At 47.3% G+C, this 22,561-nt stretch overlaps 1 protein-coding gene across 2 annotated transcripts in view; it reads left to right on the top strand.

Moving 5' to 3' along the window:
- Positions 1–22,561, top strand: part of SYK (spleen associated tyrosine kinase) — an 84,936-nt gene that overhangs the window by 50,789 nt on the left and 11,586 nt on the right. Inside the window, exons 5-11 of one of the 2 annotated variants that reach the window (XM_023243249.2) lie at positions 1,773–1,854; positions 2,208–2,257; positions 3,882–3,950; positions 12,585–12,672; positions 13,957–14,134; positions 17,344–17,553; positions 18,701–18,890. In XM_023243249.2, coding sequence (XP_023099017.1) covers positions 1,773–1,854; positions 2,208–2,257; positions 3,882–3,950; positions 12,585–12,672; positions 13,957–14,134; positions 17,344–17,553; positions 18,701–18,890 — 867 coding nt within the window. The remainder of the gene's footprint in view (positions 1–1,772; positions 1,855–2,207; positions 2,258–3,881; positions 3,951–12,584; positions 12,673–13,956; positions 14,135–17,343; positions 17,554–18,700; positions 18,891–22,561) is intronic. The other variant, XM_023243250.2, reaches the window with a different exon arrangement.

The following is a 22,561-nucleotide window of genomic DNA, read 5'->3' on the forward strand; positions in this document are numbered from 1 at the left end:
CCCAAGCAAGTAAGTTTTGAGAGGAGATTCAAGAGCAGGGTCCTTAACTGGAAAAGGTACCAGTAAACAGAGAAGGAACAGATACCAGATATGAAGATTCTAGGTTGTCTGAAGAGATGTCTGTTTGAGAGAAGAAAATATGAAATACCAAGGCTGTCTTCTTATTGTGTAATTTTGATGAGATACAAATAAATCTACTTGTCATTAATTAATTTTTTAATGGGCCAATTGGACATCATGAGTCATGGTTTTCTGGGAGCTGTTAGCCAAGGATGGCCACATTCTGTCAACATAAGGTCATTCTCTAGAAGACCCTGTCCTGATGACCCAGCTCTGACATCTTCTCCCTGAAACTTTTGGGCTGAATGACTTGGTACCTCCAAAGCCTTTGCCCACAGCCCTTGTACAGCATTAACCGATGACTAATAGTATATTGTGATTCCTTCACCTGTCTCTCCATCAAGAGAGGAAGCACTTCAGGAATAGGAAATATGCCTCATTCATCTTAGTTTGCCTTTGGTCCTGCCTTGGGGCTTAGCATGAATGACTGAATAAAGGAAGAAATGCTAGCATGCTGAATTTGTTTCTATAACATCATACGGATGTAGGAGAAATAAACAAATAAATGGAGTTTGCTATTGAAAAAGGAAGGGAGGGAGGGCTGATGGAATGGATGGTTGGATGGATGGGTGAATGAATGGATGGATGGGTGGGTAGATGGGTGGATGGGTGAGTGGATGGATGGGTGGGTGGATGAGTGGGTGGGTGGGTGGATGGGTGGGTGGATGGGTGGATGGATGGGTGGGTGGATGGATGGATGGATGGATGGATGGTTGGATGAGTGGCTGGCTGGCTGGGTGGGTGGGTGGATGGGTGGATGGATGAGTGGCTGGATGGGTGGATGGATGAATGGATGGATGGATGGATGGATGGATGGATGGATGGATGGATGAATGGATGGATGGATGGATGAGTGGCTGGCTGGCTGCGTGGGTGGGTAGATGGATGGATGGATAGATGGATGGGTGGGTGGGTGGGTGGATGGACGGATGAGTCGCTGGCTGGCTGGCTGGGTGGGTGGATGGGTGGGTGGATGGATGGATGGATGGATGGATGGATGGATGAGTGGCTGGCTGGCTGGATGGGTGGGTGGATGGGTGGATGGGTGGGTGGATGGATGGATGGATGGATGGATGGATGGATGAGTGGCTGGCTGGCTGGGTGCGTGGGTGGATGGATGGATGGATGAGTGGCTGGATGGGTGGGTGGGTGGATGGATGGATGGATGGATGGATGGATGAGTGGCTGGCTGGCTGCGTGGATGGGTAGATGGATGGATGGATGAGTGGATGGATGGATGGATGGATGGATGGATGGATGAGTGGCTGGCTGGCTGGATGGGTGGGTGGATGGGTGGATGGGTGGGTGGGTGGGTGGATGGATGGATGGATAGATGAGTGGCTGGCTGGCTGGCTGGGTGGGTCGATGGATGGATGGATGAGTGGATGGATGGATGGGTGGGTGGATGGGTGGATGCAAGGGTGTGGGGAGAGTGAGGTCAAGTCCAGATGGGAGGTGGCATGTGGACTTCAGTCCGGAATCTGAGGCTGGGGGGAGGGGCCATGGGAAGGGAGCAGGATGAGCTCCCAAGGAAGCACGTTTTATTGTCCTCGAGCCACACGTAAGATCTGAAAGGGGAGTCGGCTGCCCCAGGTGGGATTTCTCCATTTCCTGCCTCCGTTATGCACGGCTCTTACTTTCTTCTTTTTCAGCTAGTGGAGCATTATTCTTATAAAGCAGATGGGCTGTTAAGAGTTCTTACAGTTCCGTGTCAGAAAATTGGCGGGCAGACAGGTGAGTCCCTGATGTTGGAACCTCCGTGTCTCAGATGTTGACAACAATCAGCCTCGTGTTCCTTTTGGCCTGTCCCAGGTTCAGGTGGGATGAGGACTTACTTTTACAGATCAATAAAAAATGTTGTCAGATCAGTCCCATTAATCAAAATGTAGCCAATAACTTTAACCTTAGAAAACGGGCTGATTCTAACTGCGTGGGTAAGAAGGGCAAGTGAAGAGAAGACATCGAAAAAAAATGGCGCCCCAGGCAGGACAGTTGGACAGTCAGGCTGAGTGGTCTGTGGGGGGCAGGGAGGCGTGTTGCGGGTTTCCCGGGACTTAGCCCTAACCGACTGTGCTCTTTCCACCCAGGAAATATCAACTTCGGAGCCCGGGCGCCCCTCCCAGGTCCACATCCTGCAGTAAGTGTTACCAGAACTGCCCCTTGGGTGAAGAGGCCATATGTTAGTGCAAGGTTTAGCACTCAAGGGTAGAGGTGACTGTTGCTTTTGTCACCTTGGTAAACTGCGACCGGGGGTGTGTCAGCTAGAATCAGCCTACTTTTAGTTCCAGGCCGGTGGAGGCTATTTGTAGGTTAGGCTGGGACACCCAGTGTTAAGTCAGAAGTACGCCCCCTAGTGGATTCGGGAGTGGTAGCCTCCAGCTCTGGCCCAGCCCCGAGCCATCTGTGTGGAGCCGTGTGCACGATCCATGAGATCGTGTGCGTGGTCGCTGTAGTGAGTCTGGGGTGCAAGATGTCTCACTGAGCCCGCCCCCCCCCCCCCGCCAGCTCTCTTGGTTAAATCATTGTTCTCAGAAGACTCGACCTTTCGGGAGAGCTGGTCTGGCAGTAGCTTAGCGGAGGAGGTTTGGGGAGGGGCTGGGATGCTCAGCTGCATCAGACGAGGAGAAGCCCCTAGAGAAGGCAGGTACTGGCCTCTCCCTCCATGTCAGTAGGAGGTGAGAATGTCACCTGTCCCCATGTCTCCACGTGGGCTTGCCCAGCACACGCCCCTAAAGAGAGAATCCTGCCAGTCTTCTACCTCCCGACTGTTCCAAGCTGACACACAGGTTTATATTCAAGACAGGACTGGGTCCTGCTCCTTTTGGGGGACCTCGGTGTGCACCTTCAGTGTCCTTTAAAGTATAAAATTCCCCCATCCTGAGTTGTGTGCTCCACATCTCCCGATTTGCCTGTTAACCCTTAAAAAACAAAATCCACAGAGAATAAACGTTCTGCCCCGGGTAAGGCCCGTTGACGGCTCAGAGGCTGTGTCTGTGTTGAAGCAGCGAGGCTCTCTGGGGCCAGTAGCCGCCACTGGATGGGGGCGATTGGGAATTTGCTAAAGTACCAGTGAACTTTGGCCCCAGCGTCTAAAATATAGCACCTCTGTGGAGTGATCATTTTATTTTACGCTTTACGCGGCTCCTGGGCCTGGAGAGTCTACTGGAACATGTGTGTTCCATGAAACAGATTTCTCTTCCTCTGAGATGGGTGAGGGCTCAGGGCTGAGAGCTCATAAAAGAACATCAAGCCTGTATGTAGCCACGCATCACCCAGTAGCTTCAGGACGTTAGCTATTCTGGAAAACCTTTTTATTAACTGGTGAGACACATACAGGGAAAAAAAATAAATACATGCCCCACGTGTCCTGATCTGGAATTTCCACAAACACCTTAGAACCAACACCCCAAAGATGTAACAGAATTGGGCACCATCTGATTTATTCTTTAGAATGATTTGCCTTGAGTTTGTGATTCACTAGTCTATATGATACGGGAGCTATTTAACATAACAGCCTTGATCTTATAGCTCTCCATCGAAACTGTTACCAAAATATTTTTCCCGATCCTTCTGCTTACGTGCTGGGCTTCTCCTGAAGCCTCCCCAGTGACCCAGGGTTGCTGGTGCTGAATCTCCTAGCGGAACGTGGAGGGGGCTGGCGGTGATCATTGTAAAGCAAGTCGAAATAGTATGTCATGTAAGGTAGCCCGTGTTTGTTTTCTGAAACATTTACTATTCCTCTTTGCCATTATGGTTTCTAGACATGGTCAGCAGGTGGAATTATCTCAAGAATCAAATCATACTCCTTCCCAAAGCCTGGCCACAGAAAGGTGCTAAAGCGTCCCCTGCTTGCGGTCCTTGACTGAGTGGTAGGACTGTCCCGTACGCGGCACCCCCGCTCCGGTGCCCGCTGGCCTCCGCGTGTGCTGCCCTGGCCCCCCCCCCACCCCCCCCCCGTCCCGCTGCTGTGCTCTCCTGTCTGCCGTGTGCAGCCCCGGTCGGCAGCCCCCTCCCGGGCCTCCTGTGCTTTCCTTGTGGGTCCTGGTCACTGCCACCAAGTCCACGCCGCGAGCGTGCCCTCTCTGCTGAATGTGCGCTTGAAAGTCATTTGGGTCAACGGGGAAAGTGGGAGCCTTGTGTCGGAAAATCGTTTCAAAGCGAGCCGCGTGACTTTGTTGCCAGAATCCCGTGTTGCAGGAATGGGAGCCGGTCGCACAAACCACACGCTGCCGGGAGGAATGCCAGGGTTTAGCGCCTAAGACGGTTTATTTTGTGGACGCCAAGTGCGACAGTACCTGCATTATGGCTGTCGGCTTCCAGCACGGAACTGGAGGTAGAACATGAAGACAGACGTGGACATTTGAGGATTAGAAATACCTGTTTTCTTTATGGGGCAGTAAGGTTGACATAGGAAGGGGTTTTCTATTTGGCTGTGTGGTTGGATTAGGAGGAAAGAAGCCGAATTATTTTAATGATTTTTATTTATAAGGAATCGTCTCCATATATATATGTGCGTGTGTGTGTGTGTGTGTGTGTGTGTATAGATACACAGACATATATTATATATGGATTGTTTTTTGTGCTTTTATCATTGGTGGTAGAAAATTCTTTCATTACTAATTCTTTCCACCTTCACATCAATTGGCATTTTCCCAGACATACAGTTGGGCATCAACACAGGATACAAGTTGGCTACAGTACTTGCTAGAAACTACAGAAACGGAAAAGCATAAAAGTCCTGAGATTTCATTTAGGAGGAATGTTCCAAGCGAGCCGTCCTACTGAAGGCGCTCTCAGTCGCGCTGACGGCAGGCCAGAGAGGGGAGTTGAGCGTGACGTTTGATGAGCTGAATGAAACGGAATGGCTGTCTGAATGTCAAGGGCCCAGGAAGCGTGGGTCAGCCCGCAGGAAGACTCAGCTAGGAGGGGGCAGTGCTTTGGGGGGGGGGGGTGCTACATTCGAGGCTGCCTTTGCTAAGGGTGGCATTTTAGGAGTCGGGGACCAGGTTGTCAAGGTGACACATTCTCTGTGTCCAGTGCCCACTTTGCCACACCGCTTGGCGTTTGCTAGAAGGTCCCAGGACCGGCATGTGATTGAGGCTGTGGCCCTGAAGAGGTCAGCGTCCCCCATGCTCCCCAGCACAGCTCTCCCACTGCCGCCTGCTGGCCCACGTGGCCTCGGCATTCGCCCCTTCCCTTGGGAGAGGGCTCCGCCTGGGGGCTCACAGGCCCGGGGTCCAGCAGTGTTTCCTGCTGAAGGGGCCAGATGGCACCCATCACCCGAGGTGATGCAAAGCGGATTCTGCTTCAAGGTGCGTGTTCATAATCACAAGCTGTCAGCTTTTCAAGGCTGTAATTACAATGTAGTTCAACTTTGCGACCTTGCTACAAGGGTTTGATGGTCAAACACAAGATTCAGGAGTTTGTAATTGGACGCCGCTCCCCGACAGAGCTGCGTGGAAGAGCTCGGGGCAGGATGCGTGGCATGCATGGTGCCCAGACCCCTTGCTCGCTGGCTTCCGTGGCCCCTCCACGCACAGGGCCTGCCTGTCTGCCATGGGGGATCCCCTGTAGACGTGGGCCACACCGCCGGTTGCCATGATTTCTTTATTCATGATCCCCTGTATGGTGGCCCAACCCTGCGTGCCAACACACAGCCCCCCAACCCCCGTGCAGCCCCGGGGATGGGCGGTTTCACTGTAGACAGACAGCGTTCTATGCGTATCTTTGTTACGTGGTTCCTAAGTGCACCACGCAGGGTTCAGCCAAGGGAGCGTGACCAGCTGGAGATTTGTGTACAAAACAGACACACACATGCGTACATACATATTTACATACACACACATCTCTACACGCGTGCACTCACATACGAGTATAGGTTTGTCACAAGGACTCACCTTATGCTATTATGGGGGCTGTATATGCGGGTCCCGTGTCTGTAGGGCAGACCGTCAGGAAGGGAACTTCAGGAGCAGGACGGAACTCTTCGGAGATGCTTAAAGTTGTCGTCCGCAGCCGGGGGTCAGTCCGCCCTCCACCTTTCTCTTTTTCTCTCTTGGCAAAGCCTCAACTCTCCCCAAAGGACTCTCAGCTGATTAAGCCAGGCCCACCCATGATAATCTTAAATTAATGAATTAGGGATTTCAATTACATCTGCAGAATCCCTCCATAGCAGTACCAAGATGATAATTTGATTCAATAATGAAGATTACAGCTCAGAGTAGCCACACTGACACATCAATAAGCCATCACCCCAGGAAACAGTAGCCCAGCCCTGGGAGGAGACAACTCACCCCCACCCCATCCCTGTCCCAAGCAGGCTGAAGCCAGCTTCATCACTCACGGTGAATAAGGAGAGATCTAGAAAAGACGTAGTAGACCTTTACACTAAAGGAATGTGTCTCCTCTTTTTTTTTTAAGTTTTTATTAATTTATTTTGAGAGAGAGAGAGAGAGAGAGCAGAAGGGAAGAGACAGAGAGAGAGAGAATGCCAAGCAGTTTCTAGTATTTGGTGCAGAGCCCGACAGTCAGTGCAGAACCCGACTCAGGACTCGAACTCACGAAATCGGAGACTATGACCTGAACTGAAACCAAGAGTTGGACGCTTAACCAAAAGTTGGAGCCACCCAGGCACCCCAAACATGTCTCCTCTTCTTAAACTATTAATATATGTCACTAAGACTACCTAAAATATCTGCAAGGCTACCTAAAAATAAACACATGCATGGATAAGGAACATAAAATCATCAAAGGAAATAAAAAACTGGGAATAAGTATTGGTAATGACACACGTGTAAGGCTAAGATCTTTAATACATAGAAATTCTGTAAGTCAGTAAGAGTTTTAACTAACAGGCTAACGGCAGAGGATGTCAGGAGGCAGTTGTTAGTAAAGCAAATAGATTTGTTATTTCTCTTATAGGGAAAACATAGGAAAATGTAAACATAGGGGAAGCCGCTCCATTTCATCACGAGAGATACGCAAGTTGAACCTCTGGTGCCCCGTTATGTCCATCTGTGAAACGGACCCAAGTAAAAAGCTTGATGGCATGGTGTGGGAGAAGGCTAATAAGCCCTTCTACACTTTGCTGGAAGCGATACAGCCTCGAAAACAAGGTCGTTTCCTAACATCCACCAGAAATAAAAGCACACGTGACTTCTTGCCTGCAATGTTATCTCTAGGTGTGTAATATTGTTACATGTATGCACAACCACGTGCATGTGAAGGTGTTCACTCCAGCACCGTATAACTGACAAAGTCTGGAAACCATTTAAAAGTCTATCGCTGGGAAAGAAACCAGTTACAATAAAACTCACACTGTGGGAGAGAGCTGAGATCTAGAATTGTTTCCAAAATACAGCGTTAGTTGCAAGTGACGAATATGTGCTGATAGAATATAGAATGTTCTGGAAGAAATACAGTAATAACGACACCGGTAAAAGCAGTTGCTGTGAGAGTACGAGACGGGGCTGTCAAGGAGACTCCTGTTTCGTTGTAAACCCTGCCATGCCTTTTAAAATTTGTACCTCTTGAATTTATTTAATAATAGTTTTAAAAAGGGAAATTAGAATTTCTAATTAGAATTAGGATTAGGAGCTAATTAATCTGGGGCGCCCGGTGGCTCGGATGGTTGAGCGTCCTACTTCAGCTCAGGTCATGATCTCACAGTTTGTGAGTTCGAGCCCAAGTCGGGCTCTGTGCTGACAACTCAGAGCCTGGAGCCTCTTCAGATTCTGTGTCTCCCTCTCTCTGACCCTCCCCTGCCCACCCTCTCTTTCTCAAAAATAAATAAGCATTTTTAAAAAAGAAATTAATTAATCTGATTAATACTATGAAGATACATCTCTGGCAAAAAAAAAAGGCTATTGCCTATTTAAATTTATAACATTTTTGAAATATGCATTGATTTTCCCTAGATGCCAAAGATATCAATAAAGGAGCATTGTGTGATTTAAGTTATGGATTAAATGTGTTTTAATCGCTATTCAGAAATATGTTAGGAGAGCTGGTATTTATGTTTTTGTAAATAGAAGAGGAATTTTCTATTCGTGAGGCAGTCAGGAGGAAGCATTTAGGGGAATTATGTCAGATACCCCGTCTGGTTAGCTAAGGTGCAAATGACGCTCTTGAGTTTGTTAATTTGACCAACATACAGAGTTGTTTTTAATGATTCAGGCACAAAAAGTACATGTCAGAACTTGAATTAATTCTAGCATGTGGGTGGTTAATGAAAAGTGTGTCTTGACTTGAAAAAGCTTGTTAATCAGATATTAGAGATGTCCTAATAAAAACTTAGGAGCAGGGATATTTTAAAATTTTCCTTAGAGGTTAGGAACATCTTCACACCTAAACACGGAAACAAAGTCAAATTACGAATGCAAGTATGATTCACCCTCTCCCCACCCCTCCGCACACTTGCTTTGAAGACTGGAAATCCTTAAATGAACGAAGCCCCTCCCACTACCAGATACCAGAATGTTCCGCGTGCTTCGCTAAGCACACAGACGGCGAACCAGCAGGTCTGAACAGCAGCACTTTAAAAGACAGCACCCCAGCCTCGTGTCACCAAGGCGCGTGCCCTCAAAGCGCCACACAGCAGGGACGTTTACCTCGGTGGAAACGTGTTCCAGAATTTCGCATTGAAACCCGTGTTTCGTGCCAACCTCTGCACTGGTGACTGGGGTATTTTTAAGGCTCATAGTTAAATACACAGTTCACCGGGGCTGAGTTGCAAGAGGGAAGGAAAGGAAAGAGGGGTTGTGGCGTCATACCCACTTACACGGTAACGCCAAAGTGGTGACCCAGACCCTTGAGAAAACGTGTTTCCACATCACTGTCAAGGGCCACGTTGTGGACCTCTGCTCCGAAGGTGAGAGAGGATCAATCGTGAGGTTCAGGTGTCGGTTGGCGTGAATTTGAAGCAGACTCAGTATCGTTCCGTGCCCTGGCCGAGGAAGTGTGTGTTCGACCACGGGTCCCTGCTCTCCACTGGGACCACGGTCACGCCACCAGAGACCGGAACCCCATCCGCAATGGCTCTGAGGCCTACAGCCCCTTCTTAGTCCCTGCGGTGGTGACACATATGGGGCCACCTTCATTACTGCTGTGCCTGACTGCAAAATGTCTGTCAAGGAGTCTAAAAATTAAGGTCTAGAAATGGATGTTAGGACACAGCTCCAGACACACGGGTCAGGAAGCTGAGTTACCTGTCGGCGCTGTGAGGACAATGTATTTTTAGTCGTCTGTTCACTTCTGAATCCCCAGCTACACATCGGCTCCCAGAGAATATTACGCTTGCAGTCAAGCCCGGCCAGTGAGAGATGGGGGATTCGAATTTCAGACCTAATCTGGTCTTATTTTTATTGTTGTGGAGTGACCTGTTTTCACCTCCGTGCGTTAAAACTTGAAGAAAAGGCGCAAGTTGGTCTTTGGGACGCAGAACACGCAGGGACCTAGCGCCATCTAGTGGCGGCCGGCGGGCCTGAGCTCTGTTTGGAACGTCCGCAAACACGGGGAAAACGCACCTGCCAACATTTCGTTTACACCTTGTTCTCTATGCAGACAGGGCGCTGATATTGATTAGGGCGGAATAAACCACCGACACAAATCAGAAAGAATAATGATAAATGATATAATAGGCCCGCAGTATGTTTTTCACTAAATTAAAATGTCATTAAGTTGTAATACTCATCAATACTTTTATAACTTAGCATCCTGCCTCAGAGCCCATTCCGTACAAAGTCTTTGAATTCTTTTCAGCTGTGAACCCTCGATCCCAGAGGGTGTTGGGCGTTGTCCTACTAAGTGGCATATCCATCGAACACTTCAGGAGAGAGGAAACTCGTTTCACGTCTTTACTTTCGTCACAGTGTCACTGCCGCCCTGGTAACTGACACGACAGAAAATCTCCCATTTCTTCCAAAGAACATTCTCCAGAGTGTCATCCCCTGCCCCCCCAGTGAGGATGAGGAGGACCTGGGGGCGCAGCCAGGGAGCAGATGTGGTTAGTAAGCGTCCTGTGGGGCTCGGTGAGGCCGTGAAGGCTCGTAACAGAGTGGTGGTCCACACGGCCTCCTCGGCTGAAAACGGGGGCCTGCCTGACCTTCCGAGGGAGACCCCAACCCGGCTCCTTACTTCGAGGCAGACAGGGAGTGAACACCACCCTGCCGATGTCACTGTGGCCGTCACTGGTGCCCTGGCATCCCTGTCACTTACACGCCCCCACCTCTGCTGTCCAATCCTTCCCTATGGGATTCACTTGTCGGGTCACTGCCTTCTGCCTTTAATCTGTGAAGTCCACTGCTCTGAAGAACATTCGCTCAGGGTGAAGCAGTTATCGCCCCAGGATACTGCTCTAAGGGTCACAGGGCAGGTCTCAAGGTCAGGAGAAGGGGTGCTGGTGCCCTCCCCTTGCCCAGGACGGCGGGTCCTCGTGTCAAAGTTTTGTCTTTGGATCTCAGTTTCCCACCTGCAGCCAAGGTCAGAGACGTTGAAAGGATAGTAAATGTAAACCTAAAAGAAGCTTTTTTTTTTTTTAATTTTTTAATGTTTGTTTTTAAGAGAGAGAGAGAGAGTACAAGCAGGGGAGGGGCAGAGAGAGAGGGAGACACAGAATCTGAAGCAGGCTCCAGGCCCCGAGCCGTCAGCACAGAGCCCAATGCAGGGCTCGAACTCACAGACCGTGAGATCATGACCTGAGCCGAAGTCGGACGCTCAACCGACGGAGCCACCCAGGCTCCCCTAAATCGTTTTTAAATCACACTGACTCATTCTTCACATCTCCCAGCTTTGAGACATTATCTTCGTTCACTCATTCATTCACTCACTCACTCACTCATTCACTCACTCATTCATTCATTCGTTGGTACGTGTTTGGCACATTTTTATGGAGCACCAGTGGTGGGCAAGACGAAGCCCGGGTGTAGCGAATGCACGACTGTGCCTTACACCGTTTGCACCCTCAACACATGGTGCCTCTCCTGTGAGTGCGGCGGGAACGCTCAGGTACTCGGAGGAGAATGTGGAGCCAGGCCCACCGGTTGACACGTGAGAGCGGGCGTCCGTAGCCTGGTCACCTGGGCCTTTGCCACTGCGAGCAGTGGGCCCGTGGCGCTCGGTAGTCGGCCTGAACAAGGAGGTCAAGGTTTTGGAGACAAGTGGCCGAGGCGTGGCCGTGGTGCCTTGTGACTCTATTATCGTACTTGTGGTTCCGGGTCCTGTGATGTCAGGAGGGCGGGTGAGGACGCATTGTGTGGCTCAAAACAAGTGGCAATGTAAAATTAAGCTTGGTGTCTCCGTTTCTTTAAATTTCTCCAAAATCTGGCAGTATTTCACTTCTTCGTGGCCGGTGTTTGGGCGCCGATGAGGTTCATGGGTGTGTAAACCGCTATTCAAGTCACACCAAAACAAACCAAAAACAGAGTTTGAGTTGTGATTTTTTTTTTTTTCCACGAACCAAATTGACCAATTGACCCTTGTTTTCAGTTGAGGGGGTGGAGGTGGCCAGGAAGACTCAAGATGGAGACTTTCAGGAGGGAAAGTTTATAGGGATGTCAGGAGTAGATCGTCCCCACACCCTCTTATTTCATAATGCAAATTAATGCACATCAAATAAATAATTACGGCCAGCGAACCGTTTTCCGTTACCTGCTCGGAGTACTGGGCAGATTTTCTTTCCTTTGGGTTCGGAAAACAGGCTCCCCCCCGCACGGGGTCTGTGATTATTGTCATTATTAGCAGCACTGGGCTCTGGCCAGCGGCAGCCGCGTCCCCATGGGACCGATAGCTCACTGGCCGGTGCCCCCCCTCTGGCATCTCCCCCACACGTAGCTAGATCTCCGTGGAGGGTAAGATAGAGGCAGAAACTAGGACTGTGTAGACGCTTTGGAGTCAGGGAGGGCGTGGAAGCAGCTAGTAGATATTCACAGTTTCTTCTTTTTTAATGGTTATTTATTTTTGAGTTGGGGAGGGGCAGAGAGAGAGGGAGACACAGAATCCGAAGCAGCTCCAGGCCCTGAGCTGTCAGCACAGAGCCCGACGCGGGGCTTGAACTCACGAGCGGTGAGATTGTGACCTGAGCTGAAGTCGGACACTTAACTGACTGAGCCCCCCAGGCGCCCCTCAGTGTTTCTTCTTAAATAACTTTAATAGGACATAAAAGTGAAAAGAAAGAGTTGAGCCAGGAAGACGAATCCAAGGGATCTTTTGATAGGCGGAAACGGGATTGAAAAGGGTCTGTGAGCGGGGACCCCCTGCGCGAGCTCTGTTTAGCCTTCGCGGGGTCCAAACAGCGGCCCGAAGAATGAGATAAGCCACGTGGTTTTTTTGTCTCTCTTCCTGATTCTTTCGTTTGTCTTCTCTGCGTAAGTTCAAATGTGATTCTTTGAAACTACAAGTAACTGTGCAGATCAGTCCGACAGAGCACCCGTGAAGGAAAGTGACCTGCTGTCGTCTGTGTGCTTCAGGCCTCCACATCCCAAGGGAGCCGGCCAGAGAGCGCCGTGACCTTCAATCCGTACGAGCCGGACCGCGGGCCCTGGCCCACGGACAGAGGTGAGAAACGCACTCGTGGGTCGCCGGCCATTCACCGCACCGCAGTCGCGCCGGCCCGACTTAGCGGTGGCTCAGCGTGGGTGACGCTGCTGGCCGGTGGCCGGTGGCGGGTGTCACCTGCCTGGGGCCAATGGTGTTCTGGGGCATGAAGAGGTCTCCGAGGCCTCCCTGTCGGGGACACGGCCTCACGGAAAGCGTTCTTCCATGCTGCTGCTCCAGAAGGGCTCGTCCGGTAACACCACCAGTTCACGGCTCTAGGACCGCGTCCTTGGAAGGGTGTGTGTGTCCGTCTACCGCCAACACGCTTCAGCAGAAGGGGCGGTGACGCGGGGCTGCTCCGGACGGAAGGGATGTCTGGGTGGCTGGAATTCTAGCCGCACTGAGGGAAGTGCAGGGGCCCTGAGGCCACAGGAGGGCCCAGTTCACGAGGGCGCACCACACCCTCCGTGAAGCCCGCAGCCCTCGGCCAGACTGGTCGTCACAAGTGGGAACCCTTTCCGGGTTCTCTGTGTGGCTCCGGGTTATATTTTTGTCGGTGAGCTTGGTCAGTCCGTGCATTGCTGCAGAAACAAGCCCCAAACTTAGCAGCTTAAAATGACCACGGTTGTCGAAGGGTCTCCTGCGGGTCAGGGGTTTGGGCACGCCGGGCAGGGGGGAGGCCAGACGAGGCTGGAGCACGGGGGCCGGCCGGCATCTCGCCCCTGCTTCGTCCAGGGGCCTCCGCGGCCGTCTCCTGGCGGGGGCTGGCGGGGGCTTGCTCACAGCGTGGAAAGCGTCCGGACGGCCCGACGCCTCGCGTGGTGTCTGAAGCTCCAGAGCCACGTTTCCAGCCAACAGTGCAGATGGTTCCTGGTCCTTTACAACCTCGCCCGAGTGTATACAGACGTCCCTTCCCATACATTCTGTTGGTTGACGTTGACACAGTTACAAAAGCCACTGGGGGCCGAGGGGGCGTGACGTAGACCTCACCCCTCAGTAGAAGGCGTGTCAGAATTTTTACATGCGGTAGGAAGGCCTCCCTCCGTCATTGCCCCTGGCATTGAAAGACCCTTTCTCTATGCACATTCATGCAAGAATGGGGTCGGGCCCGGTGGGGAAGAGGGGCTTTTCACTGCCCCCCCCAACAAACTGGGAGAGACTGTGCTCACTGGCGCCGTAACCGCACGAGGTGACCAAGGTCTGGAAAGGGGAGGTGGGGGGGGGGCAGGAGGCCGGGGGTGGGAGATGATGGGAGTTTCACCGGGGGTCCGGCCCCAAGCTTGTGTCTTCCGGACCACCCTGCAGACGCCCAGAGAGAGGCCTTGCCCATGGACACCGAGGTGTATGAAAGCCCATATGCGGACCCCGAGGAGATCAGGCCCAAGGAAGTCTACCTGGACCGCAAGCTGCTGACCCTGGAGGACAACGAACTGGGCTCTGGTAACTTCGGGACCGTGAAGAAGGGCTACTACCAGATGAAAAAGTAAGTCATGGCTGCAACACCACCCCGCACGTCCTCCCGCGAGCGGACCTTCTGGGCACCACCTGTAAATGCACATCCCAAACACAAATACAACCCGACACAGCTGAATCTTTGTTAGCAAGTCCTTTCTTGTTCATTTCTGGTACAGTGACAATGCGAGCATCCATTGCGTATGGGAACTACGTAAATACTAATTACCTGTGTCAGTTAGGGCGGCGTGAGCGTGCCTTTTAGAGAATTAGAAGGTAGAAATAAGCAAAATGTGATAAAAGTAGAACATCATATTTATGCCCCCCAGATACCACTACTGTTAACTAACAATAGTGTGTGTGTGTGTGTTCAGTTATTTTATCTTATTTGTTAAATTGTGTCCTATTTCTCTTACCCATAAAATTCCTGATTACAAATATCATGAGTGAAATGACTTATTTGCTTTTTCCTACATTTTCAAATAACAGCACATGTCATACGATAATTAGAATTGCTGGGTCACTGAAATCGCCGTACGTGACTTGCTCTTTAGAAGGCGTCCCACAGAGACGGTGCAGGAAAGATACTGGTCTGTATGGTCTTTCCAGACACACCATATCTCTGAATGTGCGTGTTGGCATTAGTGTGTTAACTGATAATCGGGTTTAGCTGTTAGCTATTATTTTAAATTGAAGACATTTTATCAATGTTTTTTCTTACGTAAGTAGATCTACATTATTCAAGCGTCAAGAATCTTCAAGTGCGAAAGCACGCACGGAAACTCTTGCTTTCAATATCGTTTTGTTGGGTGTGTGTAATCGACTGATTTGCTCATTTGAAGATACATGTACGCATATCACAGTTATTTGTGAAATGAATATAAATTACCCTGTATTAAGGCATAAATTTTCTTCACTAGTTTGTGACACTTACATTCCTTGCTTAATCAAATACACGAATTAACATAGGCATAACTATAGAGACGTAATTTCAGCTAGAGGATTTGGGGAGAGGAGAGGCCATGTAGGTCAATTTAGGGCAAAATGATGTCTTCACAATAGTGAGTCTTCCAATCAATAAACATAACCCATTTTTCCACTTACGTGGCTCTTGACTTCTCAGGTTTCTCTCAAGTAGGGTTGTTTCATTTTCTATATAGGGTGTAATTTTCTGTGTAGAGTGTAGTTTCCTGTGTAGGGTGTTGTTTCCTGTGTTGGGTGTAGTTTCTGTGTTGGGTGTAGTTTCCTCTATAGGGTGTTGTTTCCTGTGTAGAGTATTGCTTCTTGTATAGAGTGTAGCTTCCTGTGAGGGTTGTAGTTTTCTGTGTAGGGTGTGGTTTCTGTGTAGGGTGTAGTTTCCTTTGTAGCAGTCTTGGATTTCTTCTTGGATTCATTTGGAGGTATTTAGTATTTTAGATGTTAATATATATGCTATAGTTTTTAGAACTTCATTGGCTAATCTCCAGTGTTGCTTGGATATGGAAATAGAACCAGTTCCACCTCTTGACTTGATCATCAGCATCCTTGACTGAATTCATCCGTTACCCCTCAAATCATTTCTAGTCATTTATCGGTGTATTCTTTGACCCGAAATGTGTCATCTGTGAATAAAGACAGTTTTATTTCATCCTGTCTAATCCTTATGCTTTGATATTTCTTTCTTGCCTTGTTGTATTAGCCCAGAATTGTGGCTCAATGTTGAATAAAACTGGAAGTAACCTCATTTCTCATTCTTGATTTTGTGAAGGGGGATACTTTAAATATCTATTAGGTTTGTAGCTGCTCTTTATCAGATTAGGAAAGTTTCCATCGGTTCTTACTCTCTGAGAGATTTATTTTTAAACATGAATGTATATTACAGTTTACTGAGTACTTGTTTTCCTCTGCTGAGATGACCTTATGGTTTTTCTCCTTTATTGTGTTTACATGGTGAAGTACACGGATTGATTTTCAAATGTTAAAGCCACCTATCATTCAGATGTTAAAACCAACAAGATGTGGAACACACACATCTTGTTTGTGAATTACATACTCATTCTACCTTTTTCATAACTCAGTGAATTTAATTCACTAATACTTCTCTTAGAATATTTGCATTTATGTTCATGAGAGATCTCAGTAGCTTATTTTCTTGGAATTTCTTTGCCTGGTTTTGGCATCAGGGTAATGCTGGCCTCATTAGATGAGTTGGGGGCTTCCTTCCTCTTTTCTTTTCTTGAGGGGACTGTGGGTGTTTTTTCTCCCCTAAGAAAGGACGGGTTGGGAAGAATCAAGAGATTTTTGCTCTTCATTTTGATCCCTACCTCACGTCGTATGCAAACCCAGTTCCACACGGATGGTGGACTGAAATGTGGAAAGGTACAATGATAAAACTATCTAGAAATAACATAGGGAAATATGTCCATGATTGCAGAAGGGCGAGGGATGCTCTTGGGGTGCTGGGGGTGTGTTTGTGTAGGAACTACAGTGTGTGTTCAGTGTGGAAACACTTGTTAAGATCTGCACAGAAGGTGTCTGTGTCTTTCTGAATGTGTGTTAGACTTACTCTGTTATTCTCTTATTCTACCTGTTTTGTGGGACAGACCTATTTTTATTCTCCCACTTGGGGGTTCAACCAACGAGGTGTAATTCCTGTGTGGGAATTGTATCATAGAGAAATGCAGTTTTCTAAATCCTCCACAGTTAAGTTCCACCCATTTATTTCAGTCCCATTATATCAGAATATTTTCAGGAGGTCAAATGTGACCTATGTGATGTTGTTATGAGAAAATGAAAAACAGTTAATTTTTTACAAACTTGTTGAAGCTTGCTTAAAAGCATCGGTGCCCAGTTTTAAAAAGTATTTTGTAAACAATGAGCTTGAACAGTGTGTGCTTTTCAATTCTGCATCCAGAAATTCATTTTAAACATATATCAAAGGAACATTGTATTCACATACATCACAGATCACCTGTAGATGGTATAGGAACTCATGCATGTCATGGTTTGTAAGGTTTATTTGAAAGCTACTCATATTCTATAATATTTAGGCTCTGCTTGCTCGGACTGTTCTTCAACTAACAGTTAGCCCTTTAACTAATGAAGGGCGACTCTCTTTGTCTATAAAGCAGAGAGAATGTGGTTGCAGCTGTTTCCAGAACCCCATTTCTAGCAGAGCAGTTACGCCCCGCGGAAGGCAATTACCTAAACCCCGGCCACTTTGAAAACTTTCTTTCTTATGTGTTACGATTTCTTTCGCAGAGTCGTGAAAACGGTGGCTGTGAAGATTCTGAAGAACGAGGCTAACGACCCCGCTCTTAAAGATGAGTTATTAGCGGAAGCCAATGTCATGCAGCAGCTCGATAACCCTTACATCGTGCGCATGATCGGCATCTGTGAAGCCGAGTCCTGGATGCTGGTGATGGAGATGGCGGAACTGGGTCCGCTCAACAAGTATTTACAGCAGAACAGGTAACTTGGCGTAGGCCGGAAGCTTACACTGTGCTGGGGCAAAAGCCACCAGCCCAGTGTACGTCATAGCCCGATTTCTCTGGGAAGCTTTGTCTCCTCCCATGCCTTCCCAGTGTTGGCCCACCCTTACGGGGCCTTGAGGGAGGAGGGAAAAGAGCTGTAGTCTTCCGATCAAATGTTCTTTTTGCACTTGTTGTGCTAAGAAAACCTCCAGTCCAACAATTTCGTCTTCTTCATGGTCCTTTGCTCACTCCGAATTGCCCAGTGATGGAATCCGCCATAGAAGCAGGCTCTCCTCGCTGGCAGAACATGCCCTGCCTAGTGAGAGAAATATTGAACATTCATTTTTATTGTTTTAAGTGTATTTACTTTAAGTGATTGGGGGAGGGGCGGGGGGGGTGGTAAGAGAGAGAATCCCAGGGAAGCTCCGTGCTGTCAGTGCAGAGCCCAACGCGGGGCTCGAACCCACAAACTATGAGATCATGACCTGAGCCAAAGTTGGACGCTTAACTGACGGAGCCACCCAGGCGCCCCCAAAATCAACATTTTTAAAGGGGAGATAGTGATGTCTTACGTGTTTGGCTGACCTCTACATTCCTACAAGTAATTCTGAAAATATCTGTTGCTATCAATGGGTTACAACTGTTGGTGGGGTATTCCTGCTGGGCTCATCTACAGCCATTGTTGAGAGGGAGGAACTCCCATGGAATAAGTCATACGAACAGCCACCGACTACTTTGTCCCGTTGGCTACATTGCGTTCGTAGTCTACTCAGATTGTGTCTTTAATCTGCAGAGAAGGGAGGCGCCGTTAACCTCACTCCACAGGTAAGAAACGGAGACTCAGTTGGTTTTGTTACCTGTCCCATTTTGGAACAAGGGTTCCAACCGAAGCCTGGCCCTCCATGAGTGGGGGCTGCCCATGCCATTGTGCTATTTCTCATGCAGTTCAAAGCACACCTTGAAAAGCACACCGGTTCGAGACCAGGACAATGGTGCTCGGCTTTGGGCAGCCATAGATTAACAAGGCTTTTGTCACCACTTGTTACTCTGACGGACAATAGGCAATGCGTGGACCCCTCTGCCTAGCTGAGGAGCATACTTGAACTACAGTCTGCTATCACTCATGACACATCTGTAACTTTTAGGCACGTCAAGGATAAGAACATCATAGAGCTGGTTCATCAGGTTTCTATGGGAATGAAGTATCTGGAGGAGAGCAATTTTGTGCACAGGGATCTGGCGGCAAGAAACGTCTTGCTGGTTACTCAACACTATGCCAAGATCAGTGATTTTGGACTTTCCAAAGCGCTCCGTGCTGATGAAAACTACTACAAGGTAGGAATAACTTAGCCAGTATTCAAAGCAGCAGGTACTGAGAATCTGAAATGCAAATGTCTGTGTTCCGGGGGTACGTGGGCAGCTCAGTCCGTTGAGCGTCCCACTCTTGATTTCAGCTCAGGTCGTGATTCCCCAGGTCGTGGGATCGAGCCCTGCATCTTAAGCCCTGCCTAAGATTCTCTCTCTGTCTCTGTCTCTCTCTCTCCCTCTCTTTTCCCTTCCCTCACTCACACACTCTCACCCTCTCCCTCTGCCCTTCCCTCACTCATGCTGTCTCTCTCTCTCTGTCATCCTCCCTCTCAAAAAAAAAAAATAGCTATAGCTACAACGATTTGTTAGCGGATGCACAATATTAAAAGATATAACTTATGACACCAAAAAACATAAAATATGATGGGGAGGGACGAAAGGGCAGAATTGTTTTACATTTATAAGATGTTTTGTGTAAACCTCAATATAATGACAAAGAGCTGAGTTGTGCACATAAGACAGAAGAGAATCTAAGCATACCGCGACGAGAAACCATCCAATCGCAAAGGAAGACAACAAGAGAGGAAGGAAAGAACTACAAAACAGCGGGAAAACAGTAAGATGGCATTCGTAAGTTCCTAACCTGTCAATAATTATTTTAATGTAAATGGATTAAATTCTCCAATCAAAAATATAGAGTCGCAGAATAAATTTAAAAAACCTACAAGACTCAACTGCATGCTGCCTACAAGAGAGTCCCTTCAGCTTTAAGGACACACATAAACTCAAGGTGAAGGGATGGGAAAGAGACCCCATGAAAATGGAGACCAAAGAGTAGCAGAAGTAGCTATATCAGACAGAACGGACTTTAGGCCAAACACCATACCAAGAAACAAAGAAGGTCATCACGTGATAATGGTGAAGTTGACTCTTTACGAGGATACAACAATTTTAAATATGTATGCGTGCGACATTGGAGAACCATCTGAATACAACCTGAATAAACAAATACTAAAAGACCTGGAGGGACAAATAGACAATAGCACAATAACAGTAGGGGGTTTTAATACCCCACTTTTAATGATGGATAGGTCATCCACGCAGAAAATCAATAAGGAAACATTGGACTTGAACTATACTTTAGGCCAAATGGACCCAGCAGTAGTCACAGGTGACTTCTACCAAACATTTAAAGGAGAATTATTAATACCAGTCCTTCTCAAACTCATTTTACAAGGCCAACATTACCCTGATCCCAAGGTACCACAAACAAAACTATAGGCCAAAGTCCCTGATGAACACGCACGCAGAAATTGTCTGCAAAATACTCGCAAACTGAGTTCAACAACCCATTGAAAGAATCCTACACCATGGGCAAGTGGTAATTATCCTTGGATGCAAGAATGGTTTAACATCTGCAAAACAATAAATGTGATATACTGCATTAATAGAACGAAGGCTAAAAATCCTATGGTCATCTCAATAGATGCAGAAAAAGCATTTGACAAAATTCGGTGGCCTTTCATGATACTTTCAACAAAGTGGGTATGGAAGGAATATGCCTCAACACAGTGAAGGCCACATATCACAGGCACGCAGCTAACATCAGTCTCAATGGAAAAAGGTTGAGAGCTTTCCCTCTAAGATCAGGAACAAGACAAGAGTGTCTGCTCACAGCACTCCTATTCAACATAGTACTGGAAGTCCTAGCCAGAGCGATCAGGCAAGGAAAATAAATAAAAGCCATCTATACCTAAAAGGTAGAATAGAATTGTCTTTATTTGCAGTTGATGTGATCTTACATAGAGAAAACACTAAAGATTCTACCAAGAAACCATTACAACCCATCAATCAATCCGGTAAAGTACAAGATACAAAATCAACTTGCAGAAATCGGTTGCATCTCGATGCACCAACAATACACTGTCTGAAAAAGAAATAAAAGCTCATTTACCGTTGTATCAAAATGATAAAATACTTAGGAATGAATTTAAATAAGGAAGTAAAAGATCTAAACACTGAAAACTGTAAAATACTGGAAAGAAATTGAAGAAGACAAATAAAATGAAAAGATATCCTCCACTCATGGATTGAGAGTTAATATTGTCCATGCTACTCAAAGCCATCTATATGTTTAATGCAAATCCCTATCAGGATTCCAATGGCATTTTTTTTCAGAGATAGAAAAAAAAATTCTGAAATTCATATGGAACCCAAAAGGCCCCAAGTAGCCAAAGCAATCTTGAGAAAGAACAAAGCTGGAGTCATCATGCTCCCTGGTTTCAAACCACACTACAAAGCTATAGTGATCAAAGCAGTATGGTACTGATGTAAATAAAGACACATGGGCCAGTGGGACAGAACCAAGAGCCCAGAAATAACCCTAAAATAATAGCCAACTAATAATACTTGACAAAGGAGCCAAGAATGCTCAGGAAAGGACAGTCTCTTCAGTAATAAATGGTGCTGGTAAAACTGGATGTTCTCATGCAAAAGGAGGAAATTGGACCCCTATATCGTACCACTCACAAAAATTAACTCAAAATGGATGAAGGACTCAAACATAAGACCTGAAACCACAAAAGTCCTAGAAGAAAACATATGAAAAATGCTCCTCGACATTGGTCTTGGCAATGAAGATTGCCAATTTTTTGGATATGACACCAAAAGTCCAAGCAACAAAAGCAGAAATCAACTAATGAGATTATGTCAATTTAAAAAGTTGTTGTACAGGGGCGCCTGGGCGGCTCCATTGGTTAAGCGTCCGACTTCGGCTCAGGTCATGATCTCGCGGTCCATGAGTTCGAGTCCCGTGTCAGGCTCTGTGCTGACAGCTCGGAGCCTGGAGCCTGCTTCAGATTCTGTGTCTCCCTCTCTCTCTGACCCTCTCCCATTCATGCTCTGTCTCTCTCTGTCTCAAAAGTAAATAAACATTAAAAAAAAATTTTTTTAAGTTGTACAACAAAAGAAACAACAGAGTGAAAGTCAACCAATGGAATGAGAGAAAATATTTGCAAACCAAGGCGTAAATATTGAAAATCTATAAGGAATTCATACAATCAATAGCAAAAAAGTACAATAAAATAAAAATCATATTTTAAAATGCACAAAGGACCTGAATAAACATTTTCTATTCTTTTTCTGTATTTCTGTAACCAAAGAGGACATGCAAATGGCCAACAGGTACATCTAAAGGATCACAAATCATCAGGGAAATGCAAATCAGAACCACATTGAGATACCACCTTACACCTGTCAGAATGGATATTATCAAAAAAATAAAAAATAACAGGTGTTGGTAAGGATGTGGAGAAAAGGGAACCCTCTTGCACTGTTGGTAGGAATGTCAGTTGGTGCAGCCAGTATGGAAAACAGCATGGGGAGCCCTTAAAAAATTAAGAATAGGACTCCCATGTGATCCAACGATCTCACTTCTGTGCATTTATCTGAAAGAAATGAAATCACCATCTAGCAGAGATATCTACACACTCTCATATTTATTGCAGTCATTACATACAATAGGCAAGATAAAGAAACAACCTAAATATCAAACAATGGATAAATGCATCAAGAAGACGTGATGTGATGATGATGATGATGCGTGTGTATGTGTGTGTGTGTGTGTGTGTGTGTGTGTTGGTTTAAAATACAGACAACCACATGGGATACGTCAACCATAACAAAAGGAGGAAATCTGC

The sequence above is a fragment of the Felis catus genome, chromosome D4 (genome assembly GCF_018350175.1).
Source record: "Felis catus isolate Fca126 chromosome D4, F.catus_Fca126_mat1.0, whole genome shotgun sequence".
Lineage (NCBI taxonomy): Eukaryota > Metazoa > Chordata > Mammalia > Carnivora > Felidae > Felis > Felis catus.